Below are 14,487 nucleotides of genomic sequence, written 5' to 3'. Positions count from 1 at the left end.
ATCCAGATATTACAGGTTGTTCCTTGAATCTAAGTTGAAGAATTCAAGAGTGTAATAAATAATAATTGAATACTTACAGAATAAATGATAAACCAATGGAAACAATGCTTACCGTCAAAGGTGACAAAAACAATTAAAGCAAAGCAAAAAAAAACTTGATAAATGTAATGTGTGAACACAGCTAACACAGACAATGAAAGAAACAAATTTTGCAAAAAATATTTTATAAAAAAAATTTTATTGACAATTCTCTGCACATACAATTATTTTTGCAACTTTAAAAGGGCACAATAACCCTTTCAAAAGTTGCCGTCAACCCAGGCAGGGGGAGACACTGCCTTGTTGACCCACCGGGGAGATTACCCGGTGATTGGCTAAGAGAAGCCGGAAGAAGAGCTGAAGATTTGGAACATTTTTACAGGAGCGATTAACCTTTAGTTCGGATTTGTGGGCAGCCACAGAGCCCTCCGTGAACACATCATCGGACTAAGCGGACATCCACGTCCCCTTTCCGGCCAGAGCCCTCCAAACCTCGGTATATGTTGTTTTTATATATACCGTACAGTAGGGGCATGACCCCCTACGGGCTTATTACGAGTCAAGGGGAAACGGGGCTACGAAAAGGAAGGGAGCCCAGATATGCACTTCAATTTTTTTAATATCAAATACCGTCTGGGGAATCCGAATTAAGTATAGAAATGTCATGTCATCCATCGAATCAATACAATTTATTCAGTGTCTTGCCCCAACCAAGAATCTTTTCAGATCCAATGTTACTATTAACCTATGCTGAGAAAAGAAAAACAACACCATTAAACATCTCAATTGTTGCTCATGTGACTTACATGACTTATAGATTCAACTTCTGGCAGAAGCTTGGGAAAGGCCATACAAATTGCAGATGAAAATCATTGTATAAGGCTCTTGAATGATAAAATAGCACCCCTAGAATGTTGCATTGTTGATAGTTGTGTTCCCAGTATGCTGAAAATCCTTTCCTATTGGATAAATTTTTTTTTTAGATTAGACATGGTTGGCAAAAAGCAGAAGAAATGCTTTGTCATAAATTCAAAAAATTTTCAAGAAAATTCCTTTCATACCTAAAAAGTCCATGTATGATGTTCATCGCTGCAACGCCAACGAAACGAAACATCTTTAGGGCCATTTAAGTATCCAGCTTCACCAACACTCTGAACGTAAAGGACAAGTTGTTCTTTAGCAAGAGAAGCAGAATTATTTGAGGCTTCTAGCTATGACAGAACTATAAAGGATTGTTGTTACACAGGATTCATTCACACAAGATGGTACTTCTCATTAGACAATTTGCATACTCTATTACTTTACCTCATACCTTAATGGTAATGCACTTTCAGTGTTTTTCAACTGTAGGCTCACTCTTCCATCCTGTAACACTTCCAGACTTGACTTGATCCCCCACTAAAATTCTGTGAATGCAAAATAATAGCATTAAAAATACTTTTTCGATAGACAAAAAACCGGAAAGTACCTAATTCATGTTGTATGTTGAACTCGTGCTATTTCTGGGTTTCCGTACCACACTCATTTTCAGCCCATATACGGTCCCACAATTGTTCACTTCCTTCGCTGCATGGACTTATTACTAACAATTCTTTTAGTGCAGCACTAACAGAATTTAACTTTAACACACTGTCAGGTGGTAGACTGAATAACTAAACAATAAATAATTGTTTGTTAAAATTCTATACTTACTTTGAATTCTTATTTGAAAAGTTTAGGTACCTGACTGTGTTCACCTAATGCCAATTCATCCTCATGTTCAGTTAGGGATGAGTTTGGAAAAACCTCCTTCACTGTTTGGAAACTGTTCCATTCCAATTTGTTCTTTTCCCCTAGCTGAGCTTGTAGACTCAAAATTTGAGCTACAAAACACAAATGAATAAAAGCAAATAAATAGAATCATTACGTATTAGGCCTTACCATCCTTAGCATTGCTGTTATCTAATATTTTGTGTTGTTCCAATAATTGGGCCTGCAGCTTCATAATTTGATCTAATAAACAATAATTAATAATTGAAAACCAATATAATAATCTTTATACTTACCATCCTTTTGTTGTATTATCTTATCCATTTTTCAATTGTTCCTCCAGCCACGAGTTTTTCTCCAGCCACGCGTTTTCTCCAGCCACGCTACTCAATTAACTGCTAATGGGATACAATTAACTCAAATTGCTTACATGCCTGTAATAACGAAACCGACTGGTAGATGGCTACGGGTAGAAAAAAGAGAAAAAAGTGTGATTTTTTTTTTTTTTTGTGTAAAACGGATTGCCATATGCCATAGGCTTATAGCCTTTCCACTTTTTCATTTTTGACAAAAATCTAGATGTGGTTAAAAATGCATGATTCCGATTCTAAATCGAACGAGAATTACGAAAAATTACTTTGTTTTGATGTGGGACCTATAGTTTTCGAGTTATTTGAATTGAAAATTGAAAAAAGTGTTGCAAGAGCCCACTCTTTTTTTTTTAGTTAGATTTGGATACTACTAGATTTGGATAATTATATTTCGGTCGATAAGTACAGTTTGCGGAATGGATAAACATAACTCTACTATAGCAATAGACTGGCTGATGTTCTTCTGGGCAAACCGATGCCGATGTGATTTCAACTAATGGGCGCAGTGGACCCAAGTTTCGTGACCTGGAGAAAAAAAACCCACGAAACAATTTAGTAGAGGTATCAAAGACCAGTTTAACTTTTCTACTAACCTCCGCATGAGCTTCCAGGATAGCATATTTCGACGGGGTTTTGGTTCCGACACCATGTAGTCAGAGCGGAGCAATGGTTTCTATCAGTTGTTCAGGAACGTATTTGAGATAAATATTTTTGCTCAAAACCATAATTTAATAACACCTACGTTGGGTAAGTGCATCCAACATCAAACGTGTTTCCTTCGTAATGCCAAGAGTTGACAGAATGGCTAGATCCAGCCAAAGCATTTACCTATATTAAAATATACAACACAATATCCAAATATGCGTATACTGGATGTACAGGGCGTCTACATGCTCCTCCTATCAGGATACAAGGCTATGACGTACCTCAATAGCTCTTCCATTTGAGTTGTAGTAGTTACGGGCATAATCACGAAGGCTGGTCACCATTTTCGTTGTCAGACAAACAGTACCTCCTGGAGCATTTCCGTAGCTATGAAAAGCAAACGAAACTGCGGTTATTGTTTCTATTAAAGTTAATTATTGTAAAACGCACCTGGATAGCTTGGCGTGTTTGCCATAGCAAGTATCGCGGATGTTGGATAAGGCGCTTGCTCCATCATATGGATTATTGCCACTAGCGTCAAAGTGCTCTCCCTTCAAGTTAATCTGGCCCTTCTCGTGCATTCCCAAAACTTCGCAGGCTACGCTCTGCGAGGCACAGGCCACGGCTAAAATAAAATTACATAATTACTTCCTTTTCTAGTTTTGTGCACGAAACTGAAAACAGAAAAATAATTATTATACAGAGGTTTACGTACTATTTGAGTTGCAGGAGTTGTAAGAATAGCAGCATTTCACATTAGTCTGATAATCGGGACACAAGTTGGAAATGTAGGTCGCTCCAGCACAGCAATCCTGTACAGAAAACAAAAAGATTGTATAACATAAAAGCGTTCCTCGTTTTTTTTAAGTATGATTTCTGCCGCTAACAACAATTTCTTAATGATCTTACAGTTTGCAGGCAAATGCCGCCATCTTTGCCGTTTGAAGGAGTGCTGTAGCATGGCTCGTTGTTATCCCCAGTGAATCCAGCAAATGGAGACACTTCCACCGAATCTAAAGTACACAATTTGGGTAGTCTTATTAGGGTATTCTTTTAGGTATGCAATTGCAGAAATAACTCTACATCCAATAAATCACTGAGACTATTATTATTTTATTATCTATCAGAAATAGTTACTTACAGCTGTGGACAGCAGCCAACAAGGTAAATGTGAGCACGAGTTTCATCATTTTGGAGATGTTATGCGAACAGGGAAAAGTGCTCGTCTTTTATAGACCCCGTTCCAACACTTTGGTAATATCAATATATGCTCTTGAATAATATTTGAACATGATTAGCTATTGTGCTTTGACGTGTTAGTACAGGGCACACGGTATGTGATCGACATACTTATCACTTTTTGTAAAAGTTCTCGTGGTACAACAAACAAAATTTGAAACTTTGTTTATGACCGCGTATTGAAATTTTTTGTTTTTTTGTGTTCGAGATAATCCAGGCGCCAACAAAGGTGAGCAAGGTAGGAACTATCCAGTCTTTTTGATTATCAGATGTTTGCAGACGTGCCAGCTGAAAGTAGTAGCGGGCGCACCACGACTGCATGTTGAAAACCTAATAAAAAATAGGATTATCCGTTAGATAAATTAATAAACAACGAAAATAAAAATGTATTATCTGTTTTCCTACAAAAGAAATATCAGTTATTCATGTTACTATTTCATGCTTACATTTGTCTTTCTGTGTAAAAGAAGATTGTTGATACCTGGTTTTTCCTTTTAATTCAGAAATCGAAGTTAAATTCCTTTAACTTGAATTAACGTATTTCCACGAATTCCGAATGGTCAATCGACAGATTATTGATCCTTGACTTATCTTATATTCTTCTATCATGAATGTTTAACGTATTTTCCAAGGCTAACATTCTTCAACACTTGTGTAATAGATGAGATAAAACCTAAGACCAGTAAATAACAAAATTAAATTTCAAAAAAATAAAAGATAAAATCATAAAACAAAAGAGAAAAATGCAATACTTACGACTGGCTACACCTGGACGCCAAAGAAATCGCTCCGGGAATACAAATGTATGATTTACTTTTCTGTTTGCCACAATGAAAAACATTTCAGGGGGGCAACAAAGCATGAGGCTAAAGACTACCTGTTTGAGGAAAAGTTTTTTGAAAATGTTCCATATGCATACTGACCTCTATCTTCCGTTATTCATTGCCTGCTTGCTTTTCTTTTGATGTAGCACAGAAAGTTACCGGCGGGCTAGATATCTACGTAACTGAAAGAAGCCACCCTAGATTTCGGTGCAAGTTATGCCAACTTTACACAATCTACTAGAATGAAAAGTCTATTTCCCTAATGTCTATTATGATAACATTTCATGGAGATGGGCAACGATGCGATTTCAGATTAAGACTTCGTTGCATCCATGAAAATGGTCAAGCAATCTTAAAACATATGTACAAGAATTGTCAGAAGTTAAAATATGACTAAAGCTATAGCTCCTCGAAAAAAGCCACGCGTGCTCCAGTCGATCCAGATTTTGACTAGAAAAATGAGATACGTTATTGAAAAATTAAAAGAAAATTTCCATCAGTGTTTGCACCTTTTTGAGAGTTGAGTATTTGTCATTCCCTGAGCGAAGTTGCTCTTCATGTAGCTGGTCATACAGCGTTTGTTTTTCGCCTACTTTTAAGACTTCGATTTCTGTGCGTAATTCTCTTAGTTGCTCCTGCAGCTGCTTGGATTTCTCCAAGTATTCGACTCTGAATTACCCCAAAGTTAAACGTGCTATTTCGAAATGTAAGCTATTAATCGAATACCTCTCTTTCTCAATTTCAAGAGAAAGTTGCTCCATGTCTCCGTGAGTCATAAGGTCGTAATTGGCTGAAGAGTTGACCAGTTCGGAAGCAGCAATTGCTGGTAGGTACCCACTGCTACTCAAGCCCGTCAGATTAGTAAGGCCAGTGAGCTGATTAGCCAGTGGAATAGGAAGGCGTGCCTCATATGCTGGCAGACTTGCTTCATTTGAAACATCATCTAGCCGTCGCAAATGTTGTTGTAGATCAGACTGATGATGTAAATGATGGTCTGATCCAGCCACCGATGAGCTCGATGACGGAAACAGGTTAGGAACAGACTATAAATCCGAAATCGGGTTATTCGTTATGTTAAAATGGAAAACGGTGACTGTAAAGTACCAAAACAGAAGCGGAGGTAGGGATACGTGTAATGGGTCTAGATGCGGCGTGTAGAGCTGCAACACTGGCTTGTGTAGTTAAGAATTCTAAGAGCTTCTTTTTAGCTTGAGTTTCAGCATAACGGGCTTGTAAAAGATCTCCCTTTAGCTGTTCTGCCTCAGCTGCACAACGCTCTGAGTTTTCTAGTAGTCTCGAGGCGATTTGTTTCGCTTCATGCAACTGCCGCTGAGACAAACGCTTCTCCTCTTCGGTCTATAAAATATCATACAAAAAGAATAAAGGAATCGTCATACCAAATGAGGAAAAATTCTAATTTAATTACTTTCATGGCAGAAAGGCGAATCCTCTGCAACTCTTGCTCGGCGTCTGATGCTTTTTGGGTTAACAACATCGATTCTTCTTCTGCAACTCGGGCCTTTTCGGCAAGCAATTCAGCCGACTCTTCGGATCGTCTCTAGAAGAAGAATTTTTTACCCAATTGTTTGATATATTTATCAAGTAGTCATACCAATTGTTCGTTGGCTAAGCGGAATTCTTCTTGAAAGTGAATCAACTGCTGTTCCAAAGCTGCTTTTTCACGTTCCGCCGTCTCGCGAAGCTGCTTTTCTCGTGCAAGTTTGTTTCTTTCACCTTGCCGTCTAATAGGAAAAAGATGACCCTAAATATGGGCTGATAATAACGTAAAAATTTAAAGAATTTTTACCTAAGTTTTTCTTCTTTAGCCTGGGCCTTCATCTGTTGCACTTCAATAGAATCCGGTTTCCTCCGACGCATGAAAAGATCATGATTTCCAATGCATAAATCTAAGATCTAGTGAATAGTAGAACCATCGGAAACTGTTACCATTCTACAAATTTTTTTTTCTTAAAGCTGGGATTACCAGTTTATTCACTCGGTGCTTATCAGAGTAAAAGATAAAAGGCGGAGCCGTCTTGTCAACTGGTTTGATGGCAAATTTTTTGTCGTCATAGCTTATGTTTTGTATCTCGGACCAGGGAAAGTTAATGCGCGGTACGGATTTGTTATCTTGCTCGTAAATATTGAGACCAAGAGCCGTTACACCCAGCCATAATTCGGAATCCCTTTTATTCTGTTGCGTAAAAATTAAGAATAAGACTATCCTTTTATCACAGATATTTTGTAGACTCACTTTAATAGGGAAGTAGTTGACGCCATACATTTCTAAATCCTGAACGATTCTCAAATACTCCATTTCAGCCTCATCGCGACTTAGACCTTTGTGATCTGCGTACCTTTAATTGAAATCAAGCTCAGAAAGAGAACAAGTTTAATGGAAAACCCAACTTATTACCAAATTTTGATTCTTTCTTCCCACATTTCAGCAGTCATTTGATATTGATCAAGAACTCTTTTAGGCAATAAATCCTCTGTGCCAAGAAGACCAGGTTTCATAGCTGCCTCATCATAATCCCCATACTAATGAGAGGGATAAATGTAGTCCATAATAGCAATATACATAAAGAAGAATGTACCTTTGCTTGCAAGGCATAGGAAGCAAGTAGTACTGAAATTTCAGGTGGGCAATATATATCCATGTTGAGTATACTTTGCTTTACTTGAAGGAAAAATAAATGTTGTGTTATTTCTTGAACAAGTTCTTCAGCAACATTCTCTGGATAGAACTTTGCCAAAAATACAAAAGGCACAGGAGTTGTTTTTGGCACATCTTGGTCTTGAACTAGATATTACATTAATAAGCATTAATTATTCAGTTGCTTTTGATAGTTCTGTAGTTTTTACATACCTTTTCTGTCCATTTTCAACCATGCCAGGAATCCTTTGCAGTCTTCATACTGCAAACCAAAGTACCAGGTCTCCCTCAATCCAATAGTTCGGCACACAAGATCAAACAAATCTCTTCCATTTGCTTTACACTAGAAGAATGATTTTGATAGTTTGATTCAAAAGAAGTATATATAATTACATTTTTGAAAAACCTCTAAGTTGAATTCAAGTTGTGCGTCTAGGGTAAGGATTTTGACGGGAAAACATTTTGAAGATTTGTGCTTTCGGCGAAAATTCATTTTAACACGCCACGACTTAAACTTGTTGAAAAGGTTTCAAATCTAACAATTATTTTGTTCAGAAAACAACTTCATTTTGGTTCACTCCATTTACTGAATAAGCATGGTATGACAAATTTCCTCCAGGTTTCAATGGGTACAAAACAACGGAAAATGAAGCAAAACAGGCTTGACTGCAGACGACGCAGTTTTTTCTTTTTTCGATCTAAAACATCCCTAGTGAGATTGAAAGAAACTAAAGCACGAAACAAAATAATTATTTTCCATTTGCTTCTTTCTTTCAACATGCATCACGCAGTAAATTCCATATTCGTTTCCTTGGCAATTGTTTTCAAAGAATCTTCGATGGCGCCCTCTTTACTTGTTGAACCCAGCAATTGTATGACTGTCTGACATTGCCATCGCACTATTAGACGGAAATGTTCATTGCACTGTTTACCACTGCTTTGGAAATTAAGTAACAATGTTTTTAGCGTTTTCTGCCAGGAAAAACTTTTTTTAAGCTAGGCGAACATACAGGAGATAAAGGAAATTCACTCAGACATGAATGTTAACATTAAAGAATAATTTGTATACTGCTATTTGAGTATGAGATTCAACATAAATTTCTAGACACAGCTATTCTTATTGTGTGTTACATGAATATTATTTCAGTGAAAATAACTAGGTATTAAGTTAAGGGGAATTTTGTTAAGGGGTACAAGATTATGAAAATAACGGATACAAAGAGTCTGGGTAGACGAATTTCACCATGTCGAACTGTGCCGCAAATTGGTATAACATGAAGCTTTAAATGACAGTAGCCCAATGATAAATATTTGCAACAATATCATAAGCTAATAAATTTCCAGAGGAACGAACGTATTAAAAACTAAATATCTTGAAAATATGATGTACGATCGTCGAAACCAAACATATTGACTTTTATGAGCTGCCATCGCATTCTACAAAACGATTCATACCGTCATATTTGAATTAGTGTTCATGTTATTTAAAAAATCGGAATACCTGAATTTTTGTTCTATTAGTCCAGTCACTCGTGCAAATCAACGCATTCGGTTTAATAAAGACGGAGTCGATAAACCCCAAATATTTTCGGAAGACGTTTACCGTTTCCAAAATGAAAACACGAACAGCGACTATTAGCATTACCAAAATTGGTTCAAAACGATTAGTGCCTGAAAAACTTATCATAATCAGGGTATAAAATAATACCTCTTCTTTTGCTATTTTTCATCAGTTGTAGCACTCCATGGTATATTGATTTATGGTTAAGATGCCCACTTATTCCATCCTCATCAAAGGTAATGATCTTGAGAAGAAATGGGGTGTTAAAATGCAAAAACTAGTATTACAAAAGTTTCCCATGCACTCACACTGTCAATGTTCAGTTGTTTAATGTAAAGATTTAGAGTGTCAGCTATTGCTTTGGAATCCCAAACAGAGTCAGGATTATCTTCAAAGAACATCGGGCCACTGTTCATAGCAATTGTAGAACATTATGAATACAAATGAGTTAATTTGTTGGAGCAATGGTAATACTTATGAATTAATACATTTGAGTCTGCAAGTCCCAGAATTTTGCAACTTTTTTTAAACTCCTCTCTCCTGGCTTCGCCCAAGCCATTGGAATTGCCTTGAGAAAGAAAAACATGGCTACATCAGGATATTTTAACAAGAAAACTGAGTTTTCTTTAGATGATGTTTGTCAAGAATGCTGATAAAACCAGTCAGGTTACTACACTTTGTACAGTAGTTACCATCACTTAGGCAAAGAATGTAAATATCCTTTGCTTGCTTTCTTCTAGTTGATGAATTACTTAATGCTGGTTGGACCATTGCTCTGATGGATGGTCCAAAGAACATGCATCTATAGCATATGTATGTAACACAGATATAAGAGCATAATGTAAGTATATAAAAAAGTTATTTAAATTTTATTTCTACGAAAAAACATACTCGTCATCCGGATGCGCAATGACAAACAAGACATTGCTGGGCTTCTTAAAGAAAACTTCTTTTAGAAATAAATTCTTCTTTTGTATCAAAAATCTGTATGTCAAGAAGGAGACGAAGATCCAAATCCCAAATATAAGCAGTAAATACCAACACATTATTCCGATCTGTGTAGAAATCTGAGATTCGTGGGGGCTCGCGTAACGCTCTTAGAAATTCAAAACACAAGCTTTGTAGATTGTCGAGCAGACGACGACAAGCATTGATTTGGTCACATCTATTGGATACGATCACTTAAATATGAAATATCAACATTTTCAAAAATAAAATATGCGGAATACAGCTTGGAAATATTAGTATAAAATACATGGCGCAGAAAAAAAATGTGCTAGTGTACAAGGTGGGAAAGTATTTTTTGAAATGGGTTTCTGTTAAATAAAGGAATTATACCGATTTAGAAAAAAGTCAGTAAAATTATTGAACAATGTTTGATTAAATTATGGAATTGTAAATCAGCACTTCCTTCTATTTTACGATGTGAAGAAACAATTTAAAATTCATTTCAAAGAGCGAAATTCAATTTACGAGTTGGCTAGTGGACGCCCGAAGGATAAAGCAACGTTAAAAAAATGAAATTTGTATCTACTTTTTGTGCACTATAGCAATCTATACGATCGAATAGTGATTCAAAACCGTTGAACAGTGATCCGAATCCTTAATAGTGATCGAGAACGCCTGAATTGATTTCGAAAATGTCTTCTTTCGTGAAGTTTCCTGCAAGAGTGATTGGCGTAGTGGCAGTTGGAGCTGGAGTTGCTGCGGTCGGTTGGCTCGGTTGGAAGGCGTACGTCAAGGCAAGAGCCCCCGCTCTACCAATTGACGATTCCGATGAAGCTCTTTCAATTGGCGATAACATCGTTCCATCGCAAGATGTCGAGGAACCCGACGCAGTCCCGGAAGTTCCAGCAGCGAAAGCTCGAAAGGCCCAGAGGCCGCACAAGGCCCTATGGAATAAGAGTTACCAACGGCGCTTAGCAAAGAGAGCGCAGGAGAGGGCGGAAAGATTGGTTCTTCAACAAGCAACCTGTGGAAACGCATCAGGTGAATCGTGCTGCAAGCTGCCTTTGGCCGCTGTACCAGCCGATGACGAAGATGCATCCGTTCCCGTGCCGACTGTAGAGCCCGTTAGCGAGGAAGCTTCTCCTGTTCCCATCCAGCACGGAAGTGTTGCTGCTCCCGCTGAAAGCGAACAGTTGGTGGAGGTAGCTGTCGAGGAAGTGGTCGCTGTTGCCGCAGATGTGGTGGTCGCTGACGCTCCCGTTCGGCCTGTTCGAGTTAAACGTCCCAATAAAGCCCTGTGGAACAAAAGTTACCAACGACGTTTGGCTAAGAGAGCGCAGGAGCGGGCAGAGAGAGCTGCCCAACAACTTGTAACTTGTGAAGATCCATCCCAGGCGTCGGTACCGTTGGCCGCTGTTCCAGAACCTTGTGCAGTGGACGCAATTTCTGAACCTCTTGTTCACACCGTTGAAGAGGATACTCCGAACGCTGAGGTCCAACCTTCTTCCATCGAGGTTTGCGACTTACCTACCACGGCTGCTGAGCCCGCTAGTGAAGAAGCTTCTCCTGTTCCCATCCAGCACGGAAGTGTTGCTGCTCCCGCTGAAAGCGAACAGTTGGTGGAGGTAGCTGTCGAGGAAGTGGTCGCTGTTGCCGCAGATGTGGTGGTCGCTGACGCTCCCGTTCGGCCTGTTCGAGTTAAACGTCCCAATAAAGCCCTGTGGAACAAAAGTTACCAACGACGTTTGGCTAAGAGAGCGCAGGAGCGGGCAGAGAGAGCTCTGCAACAGGCCGGAGAACAAACTGACAAGGTAGAATAGGTTAAAGCACGTGAACTACGGACGGCAAAGTGGACGTTGAGCCGAGCCGGTGCACTGCTGTTGGCCGCTACACAAGATCCTTGTGTAGTAGACGCAATTTCCAAGTCCCTTGTACCAAACCAACGAATAGTACGATCCGGATCCTGAGACCCAAACATTCATCTTCCATCGAGATTTGTGACTTACCTACACCGATTGTTGAGCCCGCAGAGGAACATTCTCCTGTTCCCGTCCGACACGAGTGTGCCTTTGAAGTTTTCACTCGCAGTAGGCGAACAGTCAATGGATGGAAATTCACTTCCCCAGAACAACCCGCTCATTGAGCGTTTTTTTTTCTTTTCGTTTTTTTTTCCCTAAAAAAAACTGAAAATCAAAATTTTTGTACATTTGTTTTTTCGGTTTCATTCTGTCTTTCACAGTCCGCTTCATTGAGCATTTGTTTTCTTTCCCTTTTCCTTTGATTTAAACGTAGCAGAAAACAGTAAGTCAAAATTTTTGTACATTCTATTCCGGTTTTAATTGTGTCCTCAGAACAATCGTTTAAATTCCCCCTTTTTAAAAAATAGCAAAGACAGCGAACCAAAATTCTTGTACATATTGTATTTCGGCTTGATTTTTGTATTCATTTAACCTTGATGACGCTGTCTTCCACCCACAATCTGAAGGAACTGGCCGACGAACCCGTAACGGAGTTGTTTTTGCTGCCGTGCGTGGGACCTACCAATCATGTAGCACTTCTGTTCCAATTGTCTTCTTCGCGGTACAAGTTTGCGCGCGAGTGGCGGGATGGTGAGCAATATTGCCATCTCCCTACCTGCGTGCACTCGCCGCAAGGGGACCACTACGAGAGTTGAATGTCTCGTAGTGATGGCAGAGTGTTGGAGGTAGTTTTCACCTCCACGTCAGTGATCAGCTACGTTGACGGGGGATTTTATCCTTAAATGAGTCGGACCGGTTCTGGATGTGCGTGTACGTGGAGAGAGTTAATCAAGGTTTCGTTGTTCTTTGCTATACTAAATTTTCCATTTTTTCTTTAACATTTTTCTGCTGCCCAAAATTCCCCATACATTTTCTTGCTTTCGATCAATAAAATTCTTTCTTAAACATACTACCATTTTGTATTGACTTTTATTACTCGAAATGAGTTCCTACTTATCCCACTCCATTGTTCTGGGTGACGGAGTTGGAAATGTTAATCGATCGAGTACATCTTCTGTATATTAAGTTATTTGGGCAGACTATAGCGACAGTTGCGCTTGCTGTCAACTTGGTCAAATTTTTTGCGACTCCAAGCATCGACACCGGTGTAACCAGCGCTAGATGGGTCTGGGTCTATGGATAGCCGAACGAGAAATTGAAAGAACTCCCGAAAGTTCCGACCGTCTCAACGCAATTCAACGAGGCTTCCGAGAGTTACGTCCGACTCCTTGAGTACGAAGTCGCACCTGATTGAAAGAGGCTTGAATGTATACCCCATTTAAGTGTCTGAAGTTCACAAGTTTCTGTATGTGTCCAGGTAAACACAAATAATAAAGTCTCAACGGGAAGTAGTAGCACCTCATATCATACTAAATTTTTAAAAATGTATTTGCTGGAAGTAGGCAATTAAAGAAAAATGGCAACAACTCTTGTCAGCTTATGGAGTGGGATCCAAAGTCATTCGTTCTATGTCACAGCGGGTTTTATTATCAACAAAAAGTCACTAATCTCTTACTTTTGGTGGTACGCAGTCGAAATCAATTTTTACTAAAGTTTGGCGAACGAGTTTTATGTTGGCCCCAAATACGCTTATCATACGGGACAAGCCCTTTATGACTAATTTATGTTTTTATCGCCATTTTTCGAAACAAAATAGTTAACTGTACTGCATGGTCTAATTGATCATGAGTGTTGGGCAACTATAGCTTAATTGGTTGTTTTGTTCAAATGGCGATCTAATCAAATTCCTTTTAGTTGCGTGAAATACTTTTACCATCTGCAGAAGACTAGCGATAAAAGCAACCTGCAAGTAACGTGGTTACGCCAACGCTTCCCGTTATCTAATTTAATCATATGATTATATTTTTTGTTATTAAATATTTACGGAGGGAGCAAGGAAAAGTTTTCTTTCATGTTTCGGCAAGGTGGTTCAACGAACCTCAAATATTGCAGAGGCGAGACCTGCAATGTATGCCTCACGCTGAATCGATTGGCCATGCGATTCAAAGAACTACAGGTCCATAAATACAATTTAGCGGCTGTGATGTTTTTTTTGCTACAGAAACCGCTAGGCACAGGTCACGTCCATCTAATTAAAGAGTCGTCTTGCCTCTTATATGCTTTACATGCACTGAACAGCTAATCCCTTAAGTTCTATAACCAAAAAACAATAAATTCTGTGTACAAATTTCAATTAAAATTTAAATCGGCTAATTGACTAGGGCTAACTGGAACGGTGTTGATTAACCGCCATAACAATCGTTCGGGACAATAGACTTCGCAAACGAAACGCTTGAGCCTTGACTTGTGTCGTCGTTCAGCGCAGCGTCGTGTCAGCTGGATGTGGAATCTTCGTGAATCACCAGTTTTGGCGCTGAATACAAGTTGAAGACGGTCGGTTTGCGATCTGTTTACTAAACGACTTGGAGACAGATGC

The 14,487-nt window shown here is 38.9% G+C and overlaps 3 protein-coding genes across 3 annotated transcripts; all 3 read right to left on the bottom strand.

The window, feature by feature from the left end:
• Positions 1–2,530: 2,530 nt before the first annotated feature.
• On the bottom strand, positions 2,531–4,091 carry LOC130691289 (uncharacterized). The gene is made up of 8 exons (XM_057514211.2): positions 3,946–4,091; positions 3,714–3,817; positions 3,520–3,616; positions 3,255–3,429; positions 3,086–3,191; positions 2,902–2,987; positions 2,753–2,832; positions 2,531–2,684 (listed from the first exon to the last, which is right to left on the bottom strand). Exons 1-8 carry the CDS (start codon positions 3,992–3,994, stop codon positions 2,653–2,655), a joined length of 729 nt encoding a protein of 242 aa, XP_057370194.1. The 5' UTR covers positions 3,995–4,091; the 3' UTR covers positions 2,531–2,652.
• Positions 4,092–5,105: 1,014 nt separating this feature from the next.
• LOC130691251 (merlin-like) lies at positions 5,106–8,206 on the bottom strand. Its single transcript, XM_057514164.2, has 13 exons — positions 7,930–8,206; positions 7,737–7,866; positions 7,465–7,670; positions 7,284–7,408; positions 7,122–7,224; positions 6,852–7,061; positions 6,675–6,781; positions 6,480–6,609; positions 6,294–6,425; positions 5,972–6,223; positions 5,594–5,910; positions 5,377–5,536; positions 5,106–5,317 (listed from the first exon to the last, which is right to left on the bottom strand). Exons 1-13 carry the CDS (start codon positions 8,014–8,016, stop codon positions 5,267–5,269), a joined length of 2,010 nt encoding a protein of 669 aa, XP_057370147.1. The 5' UTR covers positions 8,017–8,206; the 3' UTR covers positions 5,106–5,266.
• A 135-nt stretch (positions 8,207–8,341) lies between these two features.
• LOC130691288 (uncharacterized) lies at positions 8,342–10,187 on the bottom strand. Its single transcript, XM_057514210.2, has 7 exons — positions 9,976–10,187; positions 9,777–9,886; positions 9,559–9,652; positions 9,393–9,492; positions 9,232–9,328; positions 9,025–9,155; positions 8,342–8,960 (listed from the first exon to the last, which is right to left on the bottom strand). Exons 1-7 carry the CDS (start codon positions 10,128–10,130, stop codon positions 8,853–8,855), a joined length of 795 nt encoding a protein of 264 aa, XP_057370193.1. The 5' UTR covers positions 10,131–10,187; the 3' UTR covers positions 8,342–8,852.
• Positions 10,188–14,487: the final 4,300 nt, after the last annotated feature.

Source organism: Daphnia carinata, chromosome 1 (genome assembly GCF_022539665.2).
Source record: "Daphnia carinata strain CSIRO-1 chromosome 1, CSIRO_AGI_Dcar_HiC_V3, whole genome shotgun sequence".
NCBI lineage: Eukaryota > Metazoa > Arthropoda > Branchiopoda > Diplostraca > Daphniidae > Daphnia > Daphnia carinata.
This window is presented reverse-complemented; position numbering and strand designations above follow the sequence as displayed.